This window comes from Pantherophis guttatus, chromosome 2 (genome assembly GCF_059756535.1).
Source record: "Pantherophis guttatus breed Tessera chromosome 2, ASM5975653v1, whole genome shotgun sequence".
Classification (NCBI taxonomy): Eukaryota; Metazoa; Chordata; class Lepidosauria; order Squamata; family Colubridae; genus Pantherophis; species Pantherophis guttatus.
In genome coordinates this window covers 213,000,429-213,024,470 of record NC_142064.1, presented here as the reverse complement: position 1 = coordinate 213,024,470, position 24,042 = coordinate 213,000,429, and the positions used below count along the sequence as shown (strand labels likewise).

The 24,042-nt window shown below is 36.3% G+C and overlaps 1 protein-coding gene across 5 annotated transcripts; it reads left to right on the top strand.

Moving 5' to 3' along the window:
* The first annotated feature begins 1,045 nt into the window (after window positions 1-1,045).
* On the top strand, window positions 1,046-23,519 carry NEK4 (NIMA related kinase 4). 5 transcript variants are annotated; one of them, XM_034439173.3, is made up of 16 exons: window positions 1,046-1,379; window positions 3,520-3,786; window positions 4,147-4,344; window positions 5,435-5,542; window positions 8,255-8,409; window positions 9,872-10,001; window positions 11,433-11,819; window positions 14,513-14,566; window positions 14,794-14,949; window positions 15,802-15,936; window positions 16,277-16,343; window positions 17,703-17,812; window positions 18,987-19,075; window positions 21,128-21,327; window positions 21,645-21,778; window positions 22,298-23,519. In XM_034439173.3, exons 1-16 carry the CDS (start codon window positions 1,287-1,289, stop codon window positions 22,388-22,390), a joined length of 2,376 nt encoding a protein of 791 aa, XP_034295064.1. In that variant the 5' UTR covers window positions 1,046-1,286; the 3' UTR covers window positions 22,391-23,519. The 5 variants fall into 5 exon arrangements, with proteins under 5 accessions (XP_034295064.1, XP_034295053.1, XP_034295075.1 ...); XM_034439162.3 differs by having other exon boundaries at window positions 11,433-11,831; XM_034439184.3 differs by lacking the exon at window positions 14,513-14,566.
* The last annotated feature ends 523 nt before the right edge of the window (window positions 23,520-24,042 follow it).

The following is a 24,042-nucleotide window of genomic DNA, read 5'->3' as shown; positions in this document are numbered from 1 at the left end:
TCTATTTGGAAATTAAATTGGTGGTGATATAATAGAATGGTTCTGATCAAGATACTAGAATTTATGTTAAAAAAAATTTTTTTTGTTCTGATTTTTAATTTTAAAAGATGTAATGGAAAATTGTGAATGGAACTTTTTAATATTTAAGTGATTGTACCTATCTATGTCCGGATCGAGACTTCGCTCTTGAAAGATATATTTTATGTTGGGAAAAAATAAAGAATACTTAAAAAAAAAAAAAAAACCATGCCTCCCTGCTAGATCTTACCAAATGGGTAGGAATCAATCAGAGAGAAGCAGTGTTGCAGATAATCATATCCCACAAAATGAAAAGTCTTATGGATAACTCAAGTTATCCATAAAGCAACTCAGTACTTGCATCAGAAGCGAACTAGTAACCAGTGCAACGCAGAAACTAAAGGAGTCACCTGGTCAAAGAAAGGCATTCCAATAGTTATTTATGATGGTACATTCAGAATCTGTTTTAGTTTCTGAGCGGTCTTCAAGGGTAACCCCATGTTCAGTGTGTTGCAGTTATCTATAATACACTGACTTCGCTCCAGAGATACTTCAAATAAACGTGAAAAGATTTTGATTGTCATGTGATATCCTGGAATGAGAAGAAAACTATTTAAGCCTACAGGACAAATCTGCTTTAAAATAAAACCTGCTCAGGTTTACTGTTTACTGTGCAGCAGCAGTGGCTCTTTAGGTCACCAGTTAGTGTGGTATTGCATCATTGACCATTCTGATTATGGGAGCTGCATGTCAGCAACAAAATGCAGTCAGTTCTGCTTTCCATGAAATAGGATTCACGTCAATTTGCCAATAGCAAATTATGAACAATATACGGCCACGCCTGGTCTTTCCACTAAGCTGTCTAGACATACAACATCGCTAACGAATCTAGAAAGGCAAGGAACACGATCGGCCACCACTCAGGCAGGTTAAGTGCCAGCAATTTCAAAACTCTAGCCAGAATGCCCAGAACTAAAATGGCTGACAAGCAATTAAAATAATGTAGATAACAGGGTTGAACGCATGCGCCGAAGAAAATTTGCCCGTGTCCAAGATGGTCGCTCAAGCAACAGTAATATTACCATAGAAAATAGAAGGACTTTTTTTTTCTTTTGAACGTTCTGGAAGTAGTGCTCTCTATGGCACCCCGAGGTTTGGCGATCTCTATGGCATCGGGAGCTGCGTCCTCGCAGGGGGTGGATGGGGGCTGCCGGAGCCCCCCCGCTCCCGGCTCTCAACGGGCTACCTGAGTGTGGGGTCGTGTGAAGATGCCCCTGGGCGAGTACACTTTCGTGCGGGTTGTGGGGAAGGGCAGCTACGGGGAAGTGAGCCTGGTGCGGCACCGGCATGACGGCAAACAGGTAAGAAGAGAAGGGGGTTGTTGGGAGAGGGACTCCGCCGGAGGGTCCGGGACGCGTGTTGCGGGGAGCGGGGGCACAACGCGACGCTTCCCGGGGACTCCTTTTCGCTCTCGGTCCCTCCTTCCCTCCTTGTCTCCGGAGGCCTTCGCGAGGACGGTGGCCCGTGCGAGTCGCTGGTTGCTTTTGCTCTCCGACCAAAAGGGAATTTTAAAAACAACTCCGCGCCACAAAGTGGCGGTTTCCCTTCAGCAACAGGCGTTGCTCCGTGTGAAAATAGGATCCATCATCCTTTCCACACCTAGAATGCTGCATCCAGTTTGGGTCACCACCATGTAAAAATATATATAGGGCTGTAGAAAGAGTGCAGAGAAGAGCAACAGAGATGATTAGGGGACTGGAGGCTAAAACATATGAAGAACGGTTGCTGGAACTGGGTATGTTTAGTTTAATGAAAAGAAGGACTAGGGGAGACATAGCAGTGTTCCAATATCTCAGGTGCTGCCACAAAGAAGAAGGAGTCAAGCTATTCTGCAAAGCACCTGAGGGTAGGACAAGAAGCAATGGGTGGAAACTAATCAAGGAGAGAAGTAACCTAGAACATTAAGGAGAAATTTCCTGACAGTTAGAACAATTAATAAGTGGAACAACTTGCCTGCAGAAGTTGTCAATGCCCCAACACTGGAAATTTTTAAGATGATGTTGGATAACCATTTGTCTGAAGTGGTGTAGGGTTTCCTGCTTCATCACAGGGTTGGACTAGATGACCTACAAGGTCTGTTCCAACTCTGTTATTCCATTTTATTCCTCTCGTTTTGAAATTTATTATCAAGGATGCCCCCGCTCGTTTGTTGGTTGAGTCTGCTTTCGAGCTACAATTCTTTCTCATTCTATCCGCATCATTCAGTCTTCAATGGATTTATCCTAAGAAGGGTGACTCTTTCCAAATTCCATAATTTTACGGTTCATTCCAAAACGTTATTTTTCTTGCAAGACCAGTTTTTATTCAGGACATTAGTAAAGATATCTTTAAATGACACCTAAATTAGATTTTATTAAAGCTTTAAATAATCTGGAAATCTAATCAGGATATATTTTTTCATTTTGTGTCTAATATATAAAATTGATATGTGTTTAAGGAGAAGAAAACCAGTCCATAATTCTTGATATAGAGATTCCAAGATTTTGATAAATGATAAACAATTCATTTACATATTTAAAACCTTATTGATTTCTGGTCTTGTAAAGCAAATAACAAATATATTAAAGCAAAAAAAAGGGCAACAGTGAAATAACTTTTTATTATATGCAGTCAGTGTGCCCTTATCAATTTTACATTTCCAGCATGAAGTTTGAAAAGCAAGCCATATGCTAAGGCATCCAGGAAAAAATATTGAACTACATTTCAAAACTGCATTTGAGGATTGTCTGTCTTTTTTTACACTAATTCTAAAACAAGGATACCAAATTTAGTACAGAAATTTTTTAAACAAATCTCATTTAAATTATTAAATTAAGTGCAGTCTGAATTAAATGAATGTTCTGTATGTCAGCAGACATGTCCTTCTGGGATTTGAGATATAGTTTGTACTTTTGAAGAATCAGACTGGCAGACTAGAGATGTTCTTGGAACTATTATTGGTCCCTAGAGAGAATATGTCTGTGAGAAATACCTTTGGCTAACATACAGTTTTAACAGAGCCCTTTCCTTGAATGGAGATTTAACCATGTATTAATGGTCCTAGAGTCACATTTATTTTAAGGTGTTGTATTTTCTCCTTGCAAAAATTATTTGCTTTTCTTGAAAAATGTAAAATTTTGCCAGGTGAATAATGCTACACCTAGAGTTCTGACAGAGGTTGACATATCACTTATACTATTAGGCTACTTAGCAATTACTTTTTATATAAAGTTCCAAATTTATTTGTTTCTTGCATCCTTCTCTTCCTCCTTCATACATATTGTTTTTGCAGGTGGGCAGGTTTTTATTTTTAAAAATTCATCTCCTTTCTCATGTGGTAATTTTAATAGTGTTAGCTGAGTTTGTACAAAACAGCCCCATGTGGTTGATCTTTAGATTTTTTTTATTTATAGTAATATTCTTTTTTAAAAAAAAGATTAAGCCTTCTTTTTGTTTCTGCAGTATGTTATCAAAAGGCTGAATCTTAAACATGCCTCAAGCCGTGAGAGAAAAGCAGCAGAGCAGGAAGCCCAGCTATTGTCACAGCTGAAGCACCCAAACATAGTCACCTATAGAGAGTCCTGGGAAGGAGATGATGGCCTGCTTTACATTGTCATGGGCTTCTGTGAAGGAGGGGATTTATATCATAAACTGAAAGAACAGAAAGGACAACTTCTTCCTGAGTCTCAAGTGGTGGAGTGGCTTGTTCAGATTGCTATGGCACTGCAGGTACCTAACCTCCAATCAGTTCTGATATCACTGAATTTTAGCATGAATTGATTTTAGTCATTTTATCATTTTCTAATGTGTTCTAGGAAGCCTGTTGCTAGTTTCCATGGATATTTGTAATGAGCATAGAAAATAATGAATATATTCCTGATGTACTTTTGATCATCTTATTAATATCTACAGAGTCAACAAAACTGATTGGTAATAATGGCTAACCCAGCTTGACAGATTTATTTAATGTATTCCCATCCCTCTGCAAGGAGCTCATAGTTTATTAAATAATTGTTTTCTTTGTCATGCAGTAGTTCAGGAAAATAAACTTGATATGTAATTTATGAGTTCCAATATTTTATTTTTCAGTATTTGCATGAGAAGCACATTCTGCATAGAGATCTCAAAACTCAAAATGTTTTCCTGACGCGTTCTAATATTATCAAAGTGGGAGATCTAGGAATCGCCAGAGTGCTGGATAATCAGCATGATATGGCTAGTACTCTAATTGGCACTCCTTACTATATGAGCCCTGAGTTGTTCTCTAACAAGCCTTACAATTACAAGGTAAAGTATATCATATAAATGAACTTAATCTCTTAGGTATCTATCTTCAAGTAACCAGTCTACATTATTCTTGAGATAAGGCATTGCCAGTTAAACACACTCTATCTGGGCTGCCAGCAATCAGACAACCAATATATTGCAGCAGAGAGCCAATGATTTGTATTTCTTTGCTATCCTTATGGTTGTCTGAATTTTTGTAGCTACCGGTAGTAAACCTGTTTATAGCGAAACTACAAACTTAAAGCAGGACAAGAAAAACTTTACAAAGAAAAAGCAGAGACATTCCCAAAGACAGAAACTGCTAAGGAAATTTAATATGCACAGTGAACCTAGAATGTTGATTGTCTTTTGAAGAGAAAAGAAAAAATTGCTGGATAGTGTAAATGGGATGAGTTATTCTGGAAGAAGGACTAGTGGAAGGTCTGGAAAGCAACAATTTGAAACATGTCCTATTTGTTAATTTCTAATGAATCTTCCTGATACTTTTCCTATTCTACTCCCTATAATTTATTTCAAACGTATCTTATCATGATTCTCTGAAAAAAGTTTACATTATTTTCATAATTCTAGTGAATAATTCTAGTGAATTATATTAAAAAATATTCCATTTATAAGTAGTTATCTAAAGCAGCGGTCCCCAATCTTTGCTGTTTGGCAGTCCAGCTGAAGGGGGGAAAGGGGAACCAGGCCGCTCAAGTGGCAGGCTGACGTGCATGCACATGCACACGCAGCTTAACTGTGTATGCATGCATGCTGGCCTGCTGCTCATGTGAGTAGAGTTGTGCGCACATGCCCACCGGCCCACCACTCATGCGGCCCGGTTGCAAATAAACCATGGCCTGGTAGTGGCCTGTGGCCCTTGGCTAGGGACTCCTGATCTAGATGGAACAAAAATAGACAATTTGATATATTGGAATTGGAACCACATCAGAATTTTCAAAAGCTTCATTGTCATCTCCAATTCACCACAAAAGAGGAGAGATTAAGATATTCGATTTATGGAGCACCTGTGCAGGCAACATGTACCTCATTTGATTTTATTTGAATGGCTTTTCAAAAATATATTATTGTGCTTTGTTTGCTTTTACAGTCTGATGTTTGGGCCTTGGGTTGCTGTGCATATGAAATGGCCACCTTGAAGCATGCTTTTAATGCTAAAGACATGAATTCCTTGGTTTATCGAATTATTGAAGGAAAGGTATTTTTTTAATCTAATATTTACTAGGCTTCCTTCAGATAGAGAATTTCCAACTTATTATTCTGTGCTTGAGAAAACTACATAGAGAATAAAGAAACTTGCAAGTCATATTGCAGTATGTCCTGTTAAATACGGGAAATCCTTTTCAATGAAGGATTTCAAGGATGTCTCCAAATAACCAATTGGTAGCCAATGTTGAGTAAGTTTGATAAATATTGTTTTCTTTGTGTTGGCATAAAACGCATTTGTCATGGATGATGAATGCAGCACCATACATAGCAATTTATTTCAAAAACAATTTGTTTCAAATAACTAATATTACATTTTGCTTAGGTTTCGAACATATAACTAATCTGATAGTCACATCTGTTAAATTTCCTAATATCTCATTATTCCTGAAATAATGAATTTATCTCAGGAAAATTCATTTCCCCACATTTTCTCTCAGATTCCCTAGCAATTATACAGGTTGTCCTTAGTTAATTATGGTAATTGGGACTGGAATTTCCATCACTAAGCCATGTGGTCATTCAGCTCAACAGCATGTGATTGCATTGCCTAGCACTCTCCATTGCTGTCATTAAGTGATGAATCAAAGTCCTCCTCACTTCTTGCTGACTTCTAACCAGCAAAGTCAATGAGGTGTACAAGGGGTTAGCAAGATGCAATGTGAGCATAGTGGGGCTAAGAATTGTTGCAGGAAGGGAGATACTTCTGAATTTCTCTGTTGGCTTCCCCATTGACTTTCCTTGTGGGAAGCTGGCAGGGAAGGTTGCAAATTGTGATCACATGACTGCAAGATGCTGTAACTGTCATAAGTGCCAGCTGATTGTCAGATGCCTAGATCACAATTACATGACCAGGTGTGTGCTGGGAAGGCTGGAACATCGAGGACCAGTTGTAAGTACCAGTCATTCAGCATTATCAGAAAACATTAGTGTTATTCTAACAAAAGAAAGCAGCATTTAAATGCCATCATGAGTTATTTTTATTCATTTATTCATTTGATTTATATGGACGCCTACCTTACACATTCCAGGTAGTTTACAATAAAATAAATACAATACATAGAAGCACAGTATAAAAATAAAAATTCTTAGCCAAGCATCATTAAAAAAATACCCAAAAACCATCAGCCACAACCAAGAGAACGACTCCATGACACATCTGGAGCCTCAGGCCTGGGCACAAAATTGTTTTCAGGGCTTATGAAAAATCAACAGGGCTGGAGCCAATCTAATTTTAGTAGGGACGATGTTGCACAGAGTAGGCATCATGGAAGAAAAGGCTCTCCTCGGCAGTTGACACTCCTTAGCTGATTGAACACAGAATCTGTTCCTGCCAAACTGGGTGGGATGAGTAGAAATAATTCAGAGAGACAGTTCTGAAAATAATAGTCCGAAGCCATGAAAGGCCTTAAAAGTAACTTCCAGGTTTTTTAATTGCAATCTGAAGCAATTGGAAGCCAATGAAGCTTGTAAAGCAGAAATATCTTATGCATCGAGAAAACTAACACCATTAATTCTCCACGCTACAACCAAATTCTGCGTCAGCTGAAGCTTTCAAATGTTTTTCAAGGGCAGCGAGAGAGGGAGCACAGACTTTATACTCTACCTCTTTTACATTTATACCTTGAACACTTAATGGCCCTATGCAGAAATGATATACAGTTTAATTAGATGTACAAGTCGGAAATAGCTTGAGACATTTCTGCCTGCCACACTCAGATTGGATAATATGTGCAACAGTTGAAGAATTGTTAGGAAACTATTGAAAAATTGGTAGGAGCAACCATCTTGGTTTGTTTTGTGAGACTGGCTACTGCTGACTTCTGTCCATCCATCCATCCAATTCATATGGGCATCTCATAAGCAAGTGAAGATGGGCAGCATTGTGATCTAAAGAATGTCATTTAAATGGAAGTGCTCTTCCTGCTTCAGTTGTTAACATGTCATTTGAAATGAGACTATTCCCTTACATTTGTGATGTACTCTAGAAGAGAGGGAAAGAAGCAAAGTAGGAGCAGCCATTTAGCAGGAGAAAAATAACAGTAGTCTATGTACATGTGACAGGAGCAGCAAACAGGAGCCTGAGTGGCGTAGGAGGCCAATGCCTCCTACTAAGGCAGCATTTAACATCCAGCTGCCTGCAATTACTGCGAGTTCAATTCTCACCAGGCTCAAGGTCGACTCAGCCTTCCATCCTTTTTAAGGTAGGTAAATTGAGGACCCGGTTTGTGGGGGCAATAAACTGACTTTGTAAAAATATACAAAAGTATGAAGGCTATTGCTTAACGCACTGTAAGCCGCCCTGAGTCTCCGGAGAAGGGTGGCATGTAAATCAATCAATCAATCAATCAATAAATAAAACATTGAACACTGTTTGAATTGTTTGAAAATTGAGTGTACCTTGAGAACAAGCCAATTTCACATTGGGAATATTTCTTCCAAGGCATTAGCAGAACAGCAATCAGTTATCTATTACCAGCTGGGTTTCTTATGAAATGTTTAAAAGGTTCTAGACAATTATATTTCTTGATGATATTAGTTGCTACAACCTGTTAGATGTTCTAGCCCTATTTTTCAGCCTCTTTCAGAAAGGTGTTGCCAGAACTTTGGTTAACATGCAAAGTAAAAGGGGAAAATGTTATGAAGAAATGCCTTAAGCTCATGAAAAGTGTTCTTTTTTTCATCTGCGTTCTTCTTTTAACAGCTGCCACCAATGCCAAAAGATTATAGCATTCAGTTGAAAGAACTGATAAGAACAATGCTTAGTAAAAAGCCAGAGGAGAGACCCAGTGTCAGGAGCATATTGAGGCAACCATATATCAAGCAGCAAATCTCTCTGTTTTTGGAAGCTACAAAGACGTAAGAAATGTTTAAATGAAAAATAATTTGAAGCAAAGTATTTAGTGTTATCATTGGTGTTGCACCATCCTGGGGTTCATATACTGGCTTTGATAATGGATTCTTGAGACAAGGTTGACTTGGAAACCCAGCCCATTTTTATTATACACATTAGACAGAATAAAGAAACACTTAGTAAACCTTAATTTCGTGTTACAGCCCAAACCAAAGCTCCTTATATATTAGCTGGTAGCCACCAAACCTGATTCATGCTCATATGGAACTTTTGGCGATTCAGATAGCTATTCCAGGTGAGTGTGAGAATAGCAAAAGCTTATGCAAGTCCAAAGTGAGCATAGGAGTGACTTGTCAGAAGACTGGATCACATCCGTATGCAGCAGTTCAATATTATAGGTCCTGATGCTGGGACCCTTCTGAAGAATTAGAAATACAGAGAAACCAAAAGCCCCCTTCCTTGCTGCTGTCTTGCTTGTGACCAAAGCATCAGTTGTGTATCCTAATCAATTTGAAATATCAGCTGATAGCAATTGAATGGCATAGGTTAACCATAGTAACTGGGGAAGAAGCCATCTCCTATCTTATTTGGAACTCTTCAATCTCTCAGCGTTTATTTATTTATATGGAATTAGTCTGGTCTACAAGTTGATAGTTATTTTCTTAGAACTCAGTTTAATTCAAAGGTCGACTTAATACTAGAGCTAGCTCTAACAAAAGGCAGTGTTGTAGTGAGTGATAGTGTAAGGCTTAAGAAAAAGTGTAAGTGGGTTTGTTTCAGGGCTGTATAATGTCTTCAGCATCAGTTTGATTCTATATCATGTTGGCTCGTAATTATTTTAAATACTTTGTGCTTTTTATTTTATGTTGTGTTGTGCCTCAATTATTTATGCAAAGATCTAACTAAATTTATTCTCAAATTTGAAGAATATTTTCATATCTCAGAATTTTATGAAAAGTTTTCAAGCAACTAAATATTGAAAGAAGGTTTATCTGTGAAAAGAAATATAAAGGTTAATTTTCACTGACTGCCCCTCGAGCTTGGTGCAGAATAGGGTAAACCTCTACAGCAGTACAGGAAATAAATCCAAGGGCTACAGGGAAAATGAGAACAATGATAGGGTTTCATAGGAAGTAATACTTTTATGTTTGGCCATTCTTGAGATGTTGGATTTAGATGCCCTGTTGATCTAACCAACACATTCTTGAAGGTAATAGCCTTTATTGTCATTGTACATCATGTATACAATGAAATTGGTTAATTAGATGGCTAATTAAACCATATTTCACAAATGTTTATGACTTGAGAAGCAGTTTTGTATCTAAAATAATATCCATATTGCTGCACATGCAGGTCTTCAGAAAAAGTAAACCTATACAAACCTATGTTTTGGCAAAAGGTATTTTAAAATCTGTAAATTTTAATTTGTAAATCTGATAACATATCTTCTTGCTTTTTTCCTTAAAGAAAAACATCTAAAAATCATAAGAAAGTATCTGAACCCAAACCTCGGGAATCGTCAGAGAAAACTGAATTAAAGAAAGAAAGTACAGAACCTCAGAAGCTTCCAAATGAATTTTCAAAGAAGTCCAATGGGGCAAGTTATTATTTTAGCTTGGTAGCCAGAATGGGTGGGACAGAAAAAAAAGCCCATGGTCAAATTTAATGAAATGAAAATTTTGTTTCAAATTAAGGAGAAAGAATACCAATTAATTCTTAGTACTTCCATCTGTCCCCCCCTCCAATAATGATACCCATTTAAATTCTCTTCAATTGGAGATGCAGTGTCAGTTGCCCTAAGGTGTTGGGCATTACCAAACTACAGAAATTGCTACTGAATTGTAATTTACATGTCACCGAAGAAAATTCTGAAAACCATGGAGACTAATAAATAATAAATAATTTTATTTCTATACCGCCCTTCTCCCGAAGGAGAATTAACTGCTTCCGTTTAAAATACATGTAAATTTTGCTCAGTTCCCACCTTGTTCTTTTTCCTGTGCTAGTCACTGTTCAGAGTTCAGACCCTGACATGCCACTCAAAAGTGAAGTTAGCCTCTTGTTCTTCACAAAGTTGTTTACCCCTATAAGGCACGGGTCTACTCTAGAATAGTAAAACTAACCCTTAGAGAAGCCCTAAATGAGTAGAAGATATAACTTTTTTTTTTTTTTTACATAGTGCATGTTATAATATCTTATTTGCTGACAGAATAGTATCTGACAATTTCCTTTATGGGAGTATGGAAAACTCCTTGATGTAAATATTAAATTCTATAAACAGTTGATTTTCAAAAAATAAACAATAACAGGTGGTGCAATACTTCTAATAGTGGTCATATAATCATTATAGCTATGTTGTGGAAGATGGGAATGGGGAAGTAACATGAAAGAAAAAGTTAGACATATCTTCTGGTGCTGCTTCATGGCAATCAGAGTCAGATCCCTTAGTGATCCCTTGGTAACACAGGGAGAGAGTTGGAATTAATAAGTAATTCCAATATATCCTTCTTGCCTTAAGTTCCCATACCTGCCCCATCACAACATATTGTTACAGTAATACTGTAATAATCTTATAATATAATATTAATAAGTTGAAATACCACATCCCATCTTTTGCATATTCGATCAGGTACCTGATTGAAGGACTTGAACCAACATAGATTGAAGATATTGGATCTTCATATGTCTTGGTTCTGTAAATAAGGACAGGGAAACCCACTTCTGCACCAACTAAGGCTATTGCAAGAAATATCAAACAGACTAACAGCCTGGTTTCTGTATGACTGACCTTTTCCATCATTTGTGCACCTCCCATATGACTAAGAGGTCTTTTGTTGTTGGTTAAGCCACTCTGGCATTATACTATTCTAGTAAAACATGCCATGTCTTTCCTCAGTCTTCAGTCCATCCCATGCAAAATATCATAGCTGGATCAAGTCAGATCAAAATAGATTACTGTAATTTTATGTTTACGCTTAAAATAATCTTAATAGAATTGGTGACTTAATTGTACTTCTTAATATTACAGAATGAAGATAAATGTTTAATCAATAATAAAACATTTGAAGTTTCTTCTTCAAAGAAACTAGCACCTGCACCTGAAAAAAACAGCAAAAATGGTTTGAATAGCTTAGATGTCTCTTTGGCAACAATGAGCAAAGTTGATATACTTATTGTTCCACTGGAAAAGAGAAACTCTGCAACCAAACAATTAGCAGAACATAAAGAATCCGAAAATGTACATATTCCCAATGAAGAAGAGCCTGAAAAAGCAAAAAATAGCCCAGAATTAAAGGAAGAAAATTTACTGAAAATGTCAAAGACTTGCCCAAAAACTGGAGATGTAGATGCTAAGGAGACAGATAATGGTGATGACACTACGAAAGTTCTGCAATCCACTTCAAAGATTCCATGTGTAAGCAATAAAGTAATTATTTTCAGTTTCGTATATGTATATGTGTATGTGAATATGAATGAATTAGAAGATATACAGGCAGTCCTTGACTTATGATCATTTCTTTATGTTCAAAGTTACAATGGCACTGAAAATAGTGACTTATATTCGTTTTTCACACTTATGAATGTTGAAGCATTCCATGCTCATGTGATCAGAATTTGGATGCTTTGTAACTAGCATATATTTATGATGGTTGCAGTATCCCGGGGTCATGTGATCATCTTTTGCGATCTTCTGACAAAGTCAGTCGGGAAGCCAGATTCACTTAACAATTGTATTACTAACTTAACAACTGCAGTCATTCACTTAACAACTGTTTTGTTTAGCAACAAAAATTTTGAGTTCAATTGTGATTGTAAGTCAAGGACTACCTGCAAATCTATTGAAAATGTGATTGAATTCTGAAATGCTGGTTTCTGCTGTTTCAGTAACTCCTAGTGCTAAGCATGTGTCATGACTTGATTCTGGACATAAGTTTATCCTGTACTATTAGTTGGTTTTGCTCTGTTGGAACAGCTCCTTTTCTTCTTCAGGTAAAGCAGTGCAGATTTCTTCTACAGCACAAAGGTGTTTGAGGGAGACAGAACATTAGACATATTGGTGCTTTGCTAGTCTTGGATTTTTTATGAGTCATTGTTAATGTAGTAATATTGCTTAATATTTATTAATTGTGTCCATTGATAGGGATTTATATTTTTTTAGAAATTTATTGCTATATAAATATTTATTTATTGAATTTATATTGCCATCTATTCACTCATGGCGACTCAAGGCGGTTTACAGAATATAAAACCACATTTAAAACAATAAAACTAATAAAAAGGATCAAATAAATTAGTATAGTATAATATAATAAAATCACCCCGGTGACAGCAGATCACACGAGCCATTTAATGGGCTTCTTCAAGCTGTGGGTTCCCTAGGCCCTCTGGCAGAACCAGGTCTTCAGCACCTTCCGGAAGAGTATTAGGGTGGGGGCCGTTCTAATCTCTGGGGGAATAGTGTTCCAGAGAGAGGGAGCCACCACAGAGAAGACCCTTGTTCTGGGTCCCACCAGGTGTATCTCCCTCAGAGATGGGACCCGCAATAGTCCCTTCCTCCACGCTCTGATGGGTCAGGTAGAGGTGACTGGCAAGTGACGGCCCCTCACATAACCTGGTCCCAAACCATGAAGGGCTTTAAAGGTGACAACCAGCACCTTGAATTGCACCTGGAAGCAAATCAGCAGCCAATGCAGCTCCCACAGGAGAGGTGATACCTATGCACACCGGGGTCTGCACAAAACCATGCGGGCCCCTGCATTTTGCACCAACTGGAGCTTCTGGATGCATTTCAAGGGCAGCCCCATGTATAGTGCGTTGCAATAGTCAAGACAGGAAGTGACTAAGGCATGAGTGACTGTGAGTAGGGATTGTTGGTCCAGGAAAGGGTGTAACTGGCACACAACCCACAGTTGCACAAGGGCCTTCCTGGCCACAACCACCACTTCTCTTTGAGCAGGTGTTGTGAGTCCAGGAGAACCCCCAGATTATGCACAGGGTCTGTTTGGGGATAGCATAAATACACTATGTTTTGTCACACAATCGGCCAGATGTTTAAACTGGATTTGGCATTTTTATCCACCAATCAAGTCCTTCTCAAGGACCTGGGATAGGCAAATGTTGCTTTATTGTTATGGTTTATGTATAGGTAATTTACAGTTAGATTCTCAGTCTAAGACCAGTAGAAATTTAATAATTCAACTCTATCTAAGGATTTGAGAATTATTAAGGTAGCTAATTATTATTAGTTTGCAAATTGTACATATACCTCTCCTTCAGCATCTCTTCCAATTAGACTCTTTTCCTACTCAGCCTCAGACTTTTTGCTGAAAAGTCAGCTATTTTGTCTTGAATTCCCGTCCCAAATCTACTGTCTGCATTTAATTTCTTTTTAATTTCTATCAGATAATCATTTTTGAGAAAGTGATAGCTTTTTTTTCTAGGTAGAACAATTGCACCATACTATTTATTTATCTTTAAAGGGCCATTAAATGAATATATATATGCACTTATTTCAATGCAATTCAGATCTAAATATCTCTGAACCTTTTGTGATAAAATTTTGGGCCTTAAAACTATTGAGGACCTTTGCACAATTTTCCTAAAATAGGCAAACTGAATTTAAGCAAATAAATCTAATTTAAATTTTTAGATGTTTGTCCCACCTTGATAATTTTTATAAATAATGAAAGGCAACAAATATACAGTACATAATACTCTTTCTTCTCCTATTTTTCCTAAAACTACCCTTCCAGATCTTGGAAGATTTGCTGGAATTAATCAGAAGTAAGTTAGACTAGAACATACCATATACGATATCCACATACAGTATATCCAGATACAGTAATTTTCCTTGCAATATTACAAAAAAGTTTTTCATTGTCATCTTCTAGGGTAGTTTGTCATTTTTTTACTTACTAGTTTGCCTTAGGTAAATGATACAGTATTAGTTTCGGCGTTCAGCTGTTGTGTTTAGTGCCTAGCTAATAGTTCTTTTACTCCCTTCAATAATGGAGATGTTGCTTTTTCAGCTTCCTAATGCTTATATGACATTTTACTTAATTTTATAATAGTGGGTATTCATGAAAATACAGCAAACTTTCTTTCCAGGGTCTGGACTGTACTGAGAAACTGCTAATACCGATTGATCCTAGAGAAATTTTGGTAAGTATTTGAATTTTGTGGTCTGCAACACAAATATAATTATGCCAATGATTTATTTTAAAGTACGATGACAGGATTTTCTTCAAATACTTAAGTGAATTTAATTAAAATTAAAATAATCTTGGCTTTCTATTAACACTTTTGAACTAAGTGTACATACTTGATTCTGGACAGCATGGATTCAAGTATTGTAAAGTGAGTGTGTATATATATATATATATTCGTAGAATGAAGCCTCCTGTGGAAACTCAGGAGAAGCTAAAGATCCCATTCTGCCTATAAGCACTCCTTGTTTTTGGCCTCAAAGATCGGTTCAAGAGCCTTCCTTGTTACGACAGCGACGGCATAAGAAGCAGAAGCAATCTGAGATCTGCTTAGACAAGGTAAAAATTAGGACAGAATTAGGAACTAAATTCAGTAGAATGCTAATATCTCTGGAAACAATTTCTATTGGTTAGAGAGCTATGGAATGGAATGTTCAATAAAAACAAATTCGATACTTTTTCCCAGGCTAAATATGAGGAAATCCAACATTAAAAAGTGGAAAAAAGATAGTGATATAAAAAAAAATTGGGTGAAACCAGGGATATTGACTTTGGACCAGTTTGTAACTCAGTGGCAATATTTACAGTTACAACAAAATCATTTTGATCAGCAGCATTTTCAGCTTCTGAGGCATCCAAGATACTAGAATGATTGTTTAAATCTTTTTAAAAAAAATTTAAAACCCCCTACGATTAGTTTTTATAGATATTTATGTTAACCAAGTATATGCAATTTAAAGTTCAGTTTAAAAAGCTTTCTTTTATAGGTTAGCACATTTCAGTATAAAAGCTGATGTTAGTTTGTAGCATATGTTGTAAAGAACTAAGTGGCAGAACATTTGCCTTTACTGGAACGATAAATGTATAATGTATTGTCTGGGTTGTTATGATACTCTACTTTATCTGTGTGGAAAGTGAAATGGAAGTGCTATTTGAATATTAATAAGTTGGGAATGAACTTCATGGCTGGATAACCTGTGATAACCTCCAGATGTTACTGAAATATTAATGGAAACATTCTGTATTGGTCGCATTGAATAGGTTGCTGAAGGCTGTCATTCAGCACTATCAGCACAGTCACCAGCCCTGTACTTGTAGAATCCTTCCACGCATTCTTGAATGAATGCAAATCTCATACTGTACCTGATTTTGGAAGAAACCTTTTATAAAGGTGCTGTTTCTCCTGTTAAGATTGCAGCACTTGGTCCTCGGCAACTGCCCACTTTTCCTGATGTGAATGTAAAGACAAAAGAAGTTATCACAGACCATCAGCATGCTGCAAATGTTTTGAAAAAATCAAAAAGCTTTGAAGTAGAACATTCCAAGGTTTGTGCCAAATATCTTTATGTACAGCATGTCATTTATTAAAAAGAAATTACTCAATTTGGATATTCTCTTTTTATATGCCAGTCTGGTGTAACATTACCAGAACTGTGTAGAACTATTTAAAATGGGATTACAAAGTAATAGAGCAGTGTAGTTCTTTCCCAGAGTGGCTTCATCAGTTTTGTAGAAGAAATGAAAAGGAATGTCTAATGACCTATCACTTAGTTGTAAAATGTTAATTTCTTTCAATAAGGATGTATCAGCATATATCGATATCAGTATATATGATCAATAAAAAGATACAGAGTTTACTATTTTTTTACTTTTTGTCCTTTCAAAGGATCGCCCGTTATCAGCTCGAGAAAGGAGAAGATTAAAGCAATCCCAAGAAGACATGCTTTCTTCTGGTAATGCTTTTCTTTGCTGTGAAGTCCTTAGGGCTCTCTGAGCTTGGTTGGTGGCTTGATAACATTTTTGGTGCTAGAAGAGAATGGGGTTTGCTCTCTGTTTTTATATAATAGCTTGCCCTGTCAGTGTTGAGATTTTTGTTTTTTTCCTTGGTTAGGCTTTTGTTTATTGCTTGATTGTTTATCTGGTGCTAAGTTTTCTTTGCCTCCTCTTTACATTTTACTTCCTTATATTCACATAGATACATACACCTTATCTATGACAAATTTTCAGTAATCTCTCAAAGGGGCCTTACTGTAACAGCAAAAATCATGTCCACAAGTACATTTCTTGGCACCTCTTGGTCTCTTTCTGTCTCCTGAAGTTATTTCTTAAGGCTGCTTAATTTAATTGAAAACTTAAATGAGGATCTGACATGCTGAAGTCTTGGAAAATAAAAACATTGGATAGTGACACTCAATGTTTTTAAAAAGATTCAGAGCTGCCCAGAGAAAAAAGTACCCAGAGAAGGAGGAAGGAGCATCATCAAGTATAAAAATGTGGCAGAGAATATTTTATTGCATGGAGAATGTGGGAAATGATGGGATAATCTCTTATTTCTGCTGTGTTTTTTTTGAATGTAAAGGTTTCTATAACAAATGTAAATTCATTTGTTTCATGTTGGTGCTGTATTTTCTCTCTTTGTGGGCTTCATCAATTTGCCCTTTGTAAAGTGAATAGTGAGAGGGACACAAGGCCTTGATTCTACTTTTAGTTTCCAGGCTACTTTACCTACTGTACTAGCCTTCATAATCTGCTGGCTAGAAATAGGCATCTCTTTGAACAATGAGTTGATGTTTTGGATCTGTTGTCTTTGGTACTGAGGTTTTTGACAAATTCCCTTCCTTTTCATTTTTATCAATTTGCTTTCTGGGAAATGCATACTTTGTGGGTGGCCACAATGATCACATCAATTACTACAGGAATTGGAAACTAAACTTCCCCTTCATTATAGTTGGAAAAGTATCAACAATAGGGTGGAAGGGATTGAGGGATTAAGATGTAATGATTAAAATATCATGGAGGGAACCCAAATTCAAATCCTCTTCCAGCCATGGAAACTCAACAAGTGACACTGAGATAGTCAAATTTTTCACTCCAACCTACCTCAGAGTTGCTGTAGAGAAAAAAAGGATTGTATACTGCTTTGAATTCCTAGAAGAAAGGCAGGACAAAAATCTCGTATATGACTGAATGTTAAACTGAACTGAAGAAAGATCTATTTTAGTTTGTCAGGTATTTGTTCCTGCTGTCATAATAGTGCATGTATGAAGTAAAATAAGAATAAACTTTACATACTTTTCATTGGTCCTTTTCAGGGCCTTCTGCAAGACGAATGTCTTATAATGCATCAACAGAAACAAAACTTCCAAAGGAAGACAGTTCTGTTCAGATTGCTCAGTTTACTTCAGAACCCAGCACTGATAAGGTAAGTAGTTGTCATATGTTAAGTATAGTAACAATTTACAATATTGTAGAATATTAAAAAAGGGATGTGTCTGCCATCAATACATGAAATTTCTACTACTTAGATTATTACCTCTAAGATTTCTACTGCTTACATTATTATACTTCTGAAGAGAAATTATTATTTTGGGAAATCTGTCATTTTTACAGCAGAGGCAAGGCATATCTCCCTGCCACTAAGTTTGGAGACAGGGCTTAGAATTGTAGGCAAGTGAGAGAGGTTTCATCTATATGCAGCCACTCCCCTGTGCTAGCACCCCCACCACAGTTCCACCTCAGATCATTAGGCATTAGATTCTCATGCAAACGCAAATACTACTGTAAACTGTACATGTGAGGGATCTAGGTTGCCTGCTCCGCCTCCCCTCCCAAGTCCATGAAAAAATTGTTTTCCACAAAACCGATGACAAAAAGGTTGGGGACCGCTGTCTTCGAAGCTCTTTCCAATGAAATGGAGCTGTGACCCTTGTACCAAGTACAACTCACCAGCCTCGATGCCAGTCTCGGGATGGGGAAGGTAGGTGAATTGGCTAAGTAATTCAGGGTGTTTGGATAGAAGCAGCAATAAAATGCAATATGAGCCTTTTATAGTTCCCTGTAGCACAACCAACTTTGAGCTTCTCCTAAAACTTCTGTTAATGTATAATATGACTACCACAGCCAATATTAAAAGAAGAGAAATAGCTGATGAAAGACTAGTTAGGTGATTCTCTCAGCCCAACACACCTTACAGGGATGCTGTTATTCTAAGGGTTGCTTCGCAGTCCTTGTCTTCCTTTATACATATAAGTAGCTTAATTCTTCTGCATTGGTCAAAGCATTCTTTTGCAGAAGAATATTGCAGAAGTAGCTCACAGCACAGACTTTGGGGACTTCCTCATGTAGGAGTTCCCCCCAGGGTGGTTCTGATATGTCCTTCTGTAGGATGCCTATAGAAATATTATCATCATTGAAAGTAGCTTGTACTCTGCTATGTTTTCAAGTACTGTCTTCTACAAAAGTATTTCATTAGAAACGTAAATGGAGCTTAATTCACATTGTTCTTTCACTGAGAAGCAAGAAAGAGAATTTTCTATTGAATTATGCCTATAGTGGTTCTCTCTGTTTTCTTGTGCTTGAAAAATTGTCCTCAACAGAAGAAAAGCTTAACTGGTTGTTGCACTGAGGATGAACTGAGCTCTTCTACAAGCTCTATAGAAAAATCAGATGGAGATTATAAAGAAAGGTGGGTGTTTTCTGTCTGTAGTTATGGGTAGTTTACACATGTTAATCACATATATGGTTTGTTTGTTTGTTTATTTATTTATTTATCGTATTTATATGCCGCCCTTCTCTCGTAGGACTCGGGGCGGCTCACATGATAAAACAACACGACAATAAAATGATATTAAAATAATCCAATTTAAAATCCCCAAACAATTAAAACTATATTTATTATATAAATATAACTATTGCTGTTTGTAAACTATTAGTGAATGATAAGTCCATTGTGAATATTAAGCCATAGCCAGTTACTGAATGCATTTGTGTATCTGTATACACATGTGATATAGTTATGTCCCTAGTTCAAGACCCAATAAAAAATCATCAATAGCCAAGTTTAGGAAGTAGGTTACTCTGGTATAAAGATTTCCTCAGCATTAACTATTTTAAGATATCCTTTTAAAAGGAAAGTATAACCTAAAAATAACTGGGTTGAACGCAGCACATAAAAAATTAAAACTGGGAAATGATAATTCATTATTCACACCAGTAGTGGGTTCCTCTTACCTTTGCTACTGGTTCAGAACTGGGAGCGCGCACAGAGCATCCGTGATGACGTCCGGGTAGGTGGGCAGAGCCTCCCACTGCTGCCACTACTTGTTCGTCTGAACCGGGGCGAACCAGTAGAAACCCACCACGGATTCACACTTATAAAAATACTAGAACTGTGTCAAAGAGTTCTCTGTGTAGCTTTCTGTAAAATTACTGTGAAAATTCATACTATACAAATTCACATTATTTTTATATATAGTTTTCTTAAGAATCTCAGTAGTCAGAATCTTCTGCATCTTTTTCACATTATCTTAATTAGAACTTGAAGCTTCTCCTCTCCCATTGTTTTATGAAGAAAATTTGGAAATTTGTAGTTTTTTGCATAACAGTCTCTTTGATCAAGCCAACAGACATATATCCCTAAACCCAGTACATGTACAGGTATTGGTAGTCCTCAACTTCGACCACAATTGAGCCCAAAATTTATGTTGCTAAGCGAGAATTTGTTAAATGAGTTTTGCCCCATTTTATGACTTTTCTTGCCACAGTGGTTAAGTGAATCACTGTAGTTGTTAAATTAGTAACACGGTTGTTAAATTAACCTGGTTTCCCCATTGACTTTGCTTGTCAGAAGGTCACAAAAGGCGATCACATGACTCTGGGACACTGCAACCATCATAAATGTGAGTTATTTGTCAAACATCTAGATGTAAATCATGTGACCATGAGGATGCTATAACGGTCGTGTGAAAAAGTCACTTTTTTCACTGATGTAACTTCAGTCACTAAGTGAACTGTTGTAAGTCAAGGACTCCCTGTATAGTTCATGTGCCATCGGCATGTATGAGAGTGTATTCTCCCTCTCTACTTCATAACAATAGTCTATTGCTCTCATACCACAAAACTAGAGGCAATCCTCGACTTAGCATTGGTTGCAACAACCGTTCAGTTATGATAATCTTTAAAAAAAAGCGCCTTATATCTATCCTCGAAGTTATGACTGCCGTGTCCCCCTGATCATGTGATTGCAGTTCAGGTGCTTGGCAACCGACTCTCATTTAAAATAGGTTGTGGCATCTTGCAGCAACATAACCATGATTTGTAACATTTTTGCTGGATTCCAGCATGGTTTACTTAATGGCTATGTAATTCATTTAATGACCACAATGACTTGCTTTATGACTGTCATAAAAACAGTTGTAAAATTGAGTCCTGTCACATGGAGCTTCAACCTATGACCACAATGTTTTATGACTGAAATTCCAGGCCCAGTTGTATGTTGAGGACAACCAGTATGGTTTTGTGAAATCTTTTATTCTTGTCTTGCTCACTCTTGGTTTATCTCCAACCCATTCCTCATTCTGGAGCAGGAAGAGAAAAATGACAAAACCCTTTTGGAAAATAAGATCTAAACCATACCTTACACAATTTTGTGTACTATACTAAGTTCAAATTGTTCACCATCAAAATTCTCAAATTGTGTATGATTTGGAGTATGCTGAAATATTTTCTTGTTTTGCAGAAAAAGTAATGAAATGAATGACTTGCTACAGTTGATGACACAAACACTAAAAATGGATAATATTGAAAGTTATTCACAATTTACAATGCCAACACCTGACTCACAGTTCAGGCTAAATAGGAAATATAGGGATACACTGATCTTACATGGGAAAGCAGCTGAAGAACCTGATGAATTTCAGTTTCAAGAGCTTCCTTCAGGTCTGTATGTTATGCTTGAAACGTTGATATTCAAATTAGATTTTCTGCTCTAGCGTTACCAACAAAAACATTTATTAAGTCAGAAGAAAAGCAACTCCGATTTTAAAGGTTCCGTTTAACCTATTCTATCTGCAGAAATGGAATAAGCACCAATTCTGATTATTTGGAATAGAGTGCTGAATAAAATCTGAGAATCTCCAGAATATTGATCTGAATTAAAATGAAAATGTTTACACTTGATCTCTGCAATTATAATTGGCTTTATCTAATTGCCAGAAATAAAATTCAAAAAATAATGTATTTTATTATTTTATTAGATGTCAAGTCTGGTCCTCAGAATATTAGGAGATTGGTTGAGATTTTAAGAGCAGATGTAGTTCAAGGAATTGGGGTAAAGCTGCTAGAAAAAGTTTGTGATGCAATGGAGGAAGAGGATGAACAGAAAAGAGAGGTATGTTTTTTTGACACAACAAATGCCAAATCCAAGAATGTAAAAGAATTCCTAGAAACCTGGAATTCTGATATGGTAGATCAGAAATAATAGACTCACAGAAATAAACCCAATCTACAAACTATTCTAGCAAGATAGGCAGGAATAATCTTAAAATGAAACAATACAGCAAACCAAATTAAATAGATCAAGGTAGGTAGGGGAGGGACGAACTCCACAAATCCAATTCCCTTGTGCCAAAGCACTGATATTACTTAATTTGGCAGTGAAATGTTTGTAAGCTTAGTGAATACCAAGATACCAACATTTCAGCCTTAGCTGTACGTCTTAGTGTTTTACACTATTACCATCTTTGTGTTGCCATCAAATTGTTTTTTATGAATTCTTAATTGTGCAATTTCTCAAATATGTGCACTAGTTATCTGTGGATTTAATAGTGATCAGTTTTGCATATAATCTCTGCTTAAATGTACTATTCATGTTTGAATTACAATATGTTTTTTTCCCTCCTTTAAATAGCTATGTTTGCGGAAGCTCATGGGAGAAAAGTACACGTCTTATAGTATGAAGGCTCGTCATTTAAAGTTCTTAGAAGACAATGTGAAACTTTGACAAATACCTCAGTTGAACTTTTTCTTCCTGAAAGAAAGACATTCAGTTTGTAACTGGATTGATTTTTAAAATTTTCTTAAGATTCATTCACTTAGAAGATAAACCTTTTCCCATACTGTTTCTTGTTATCTATTGTGGATTGTGTATTTAGTTTATAAGGAGCAATACATGCTTAAAGGTAAGTTTGGGTAAGTGGGATTTTTTAAAATACTAGCAACAAGCAGCACTTTCTAATGATTCTGTCTTTTTAAAACATATTAAATTATTTTTGTTTCAATGTCAATCATCATTTAAAACTGGCCATCCTACATATAGTCAAATATGTATTTTGTTGGAATTCACTATTTTAGAAGAAAATTCAAGCATAGAATTTTCACTCAAGTAGAATAATTTTCAATTAACGTTGTGGTATAATGAAAAGAAAAAACAAATTCTATTCAGGAAAAGAACATAGATGTGATGCACCAATACATAGATACAGGAAAAGAATAAGGCTATGTGAAGACTTTAATGCTCTCTTAGCTTAATTGTTTGCTTCCAGGTGTTTCATTACCCAATTAGGTAACATCAGTGCTGTCGAGCATGTAGTGTGCTCCCTGTTTATACACAGTAGCTTGGCTTTGCCAGTGTTAGTGGGCAACAGTCATTGTTAATTCCTTCATTAGGATATTGTTTTCTGCTTGTTTGTCTGGTGTTAATCCCTGCTTGTCTGGGTATTGGTCGTTGGAGATGTATTCTTTGTTTTCTTCAAATAAGCTCAGAGAGTACCAAGGACACCAGAATTCAACCATGAACTACATATATTCTCTTTAGTTGGAATATATGTGTTTACATCTTTATCAACATATCTGAGAACCAATATTTTTTTAAACAATGGGTGTACTAATCTATTTATCCAATATTCACATATAATATTGGATTCATAGATTATGACTTTTTTTTTAAAAAAAGGTAAAAAATCTTGTAGGGCTTTTTATGTACTATTCTAACAAATACAGTAATACACACTTATCTGAGAAATCATTTTCATTATTTTTTGAATAAGGATAGGAAAACAACATAAATTGAGCATCTATTTTGCTTCAAACATAATGCTTACTATTTTAATAAACTTTGGGTTGTGATGGGATGTGTTTAATTAAATCATTTCAGATGTTAAACTTCATAGGAATCAAGTAGAATGATTTTATTACAAAAGGCTCTGAAGTGATAGAAATATACTAAATTTTTTTCTTGGTTGATTTTTAGTTTTATGAGACCAAATGGCAAAAGCTCTCTCAAATTTATAACATTTATTTATGTTGTACTGAAAAGCTAAGCATCAAGTAAAAATAATGTAATATCTTTAGAATTTGATTATACAATCAAGAAACTCAAACCTATTGTTAGTCCTAGGCAACTCTAACTCTTATGGGACACCAGACCCTCTAAAACCCATTAACAATATATAATTGATTAAATCAAGTAAAATTAAATAATATTGTTAAATAAACGATCGCTGAGGCCAGTTCAAAAACTACAAATGGAAGCATCATTTCATCAAATGGTAACAGTTTTAAGGTTACGTGGGACTATGTCTTGATTGTAGAGGGAATAGCCAAGGAATCTGAATCAGTAGATGTAACGGTGAAAATAGTAGGAAGCAGAAACAC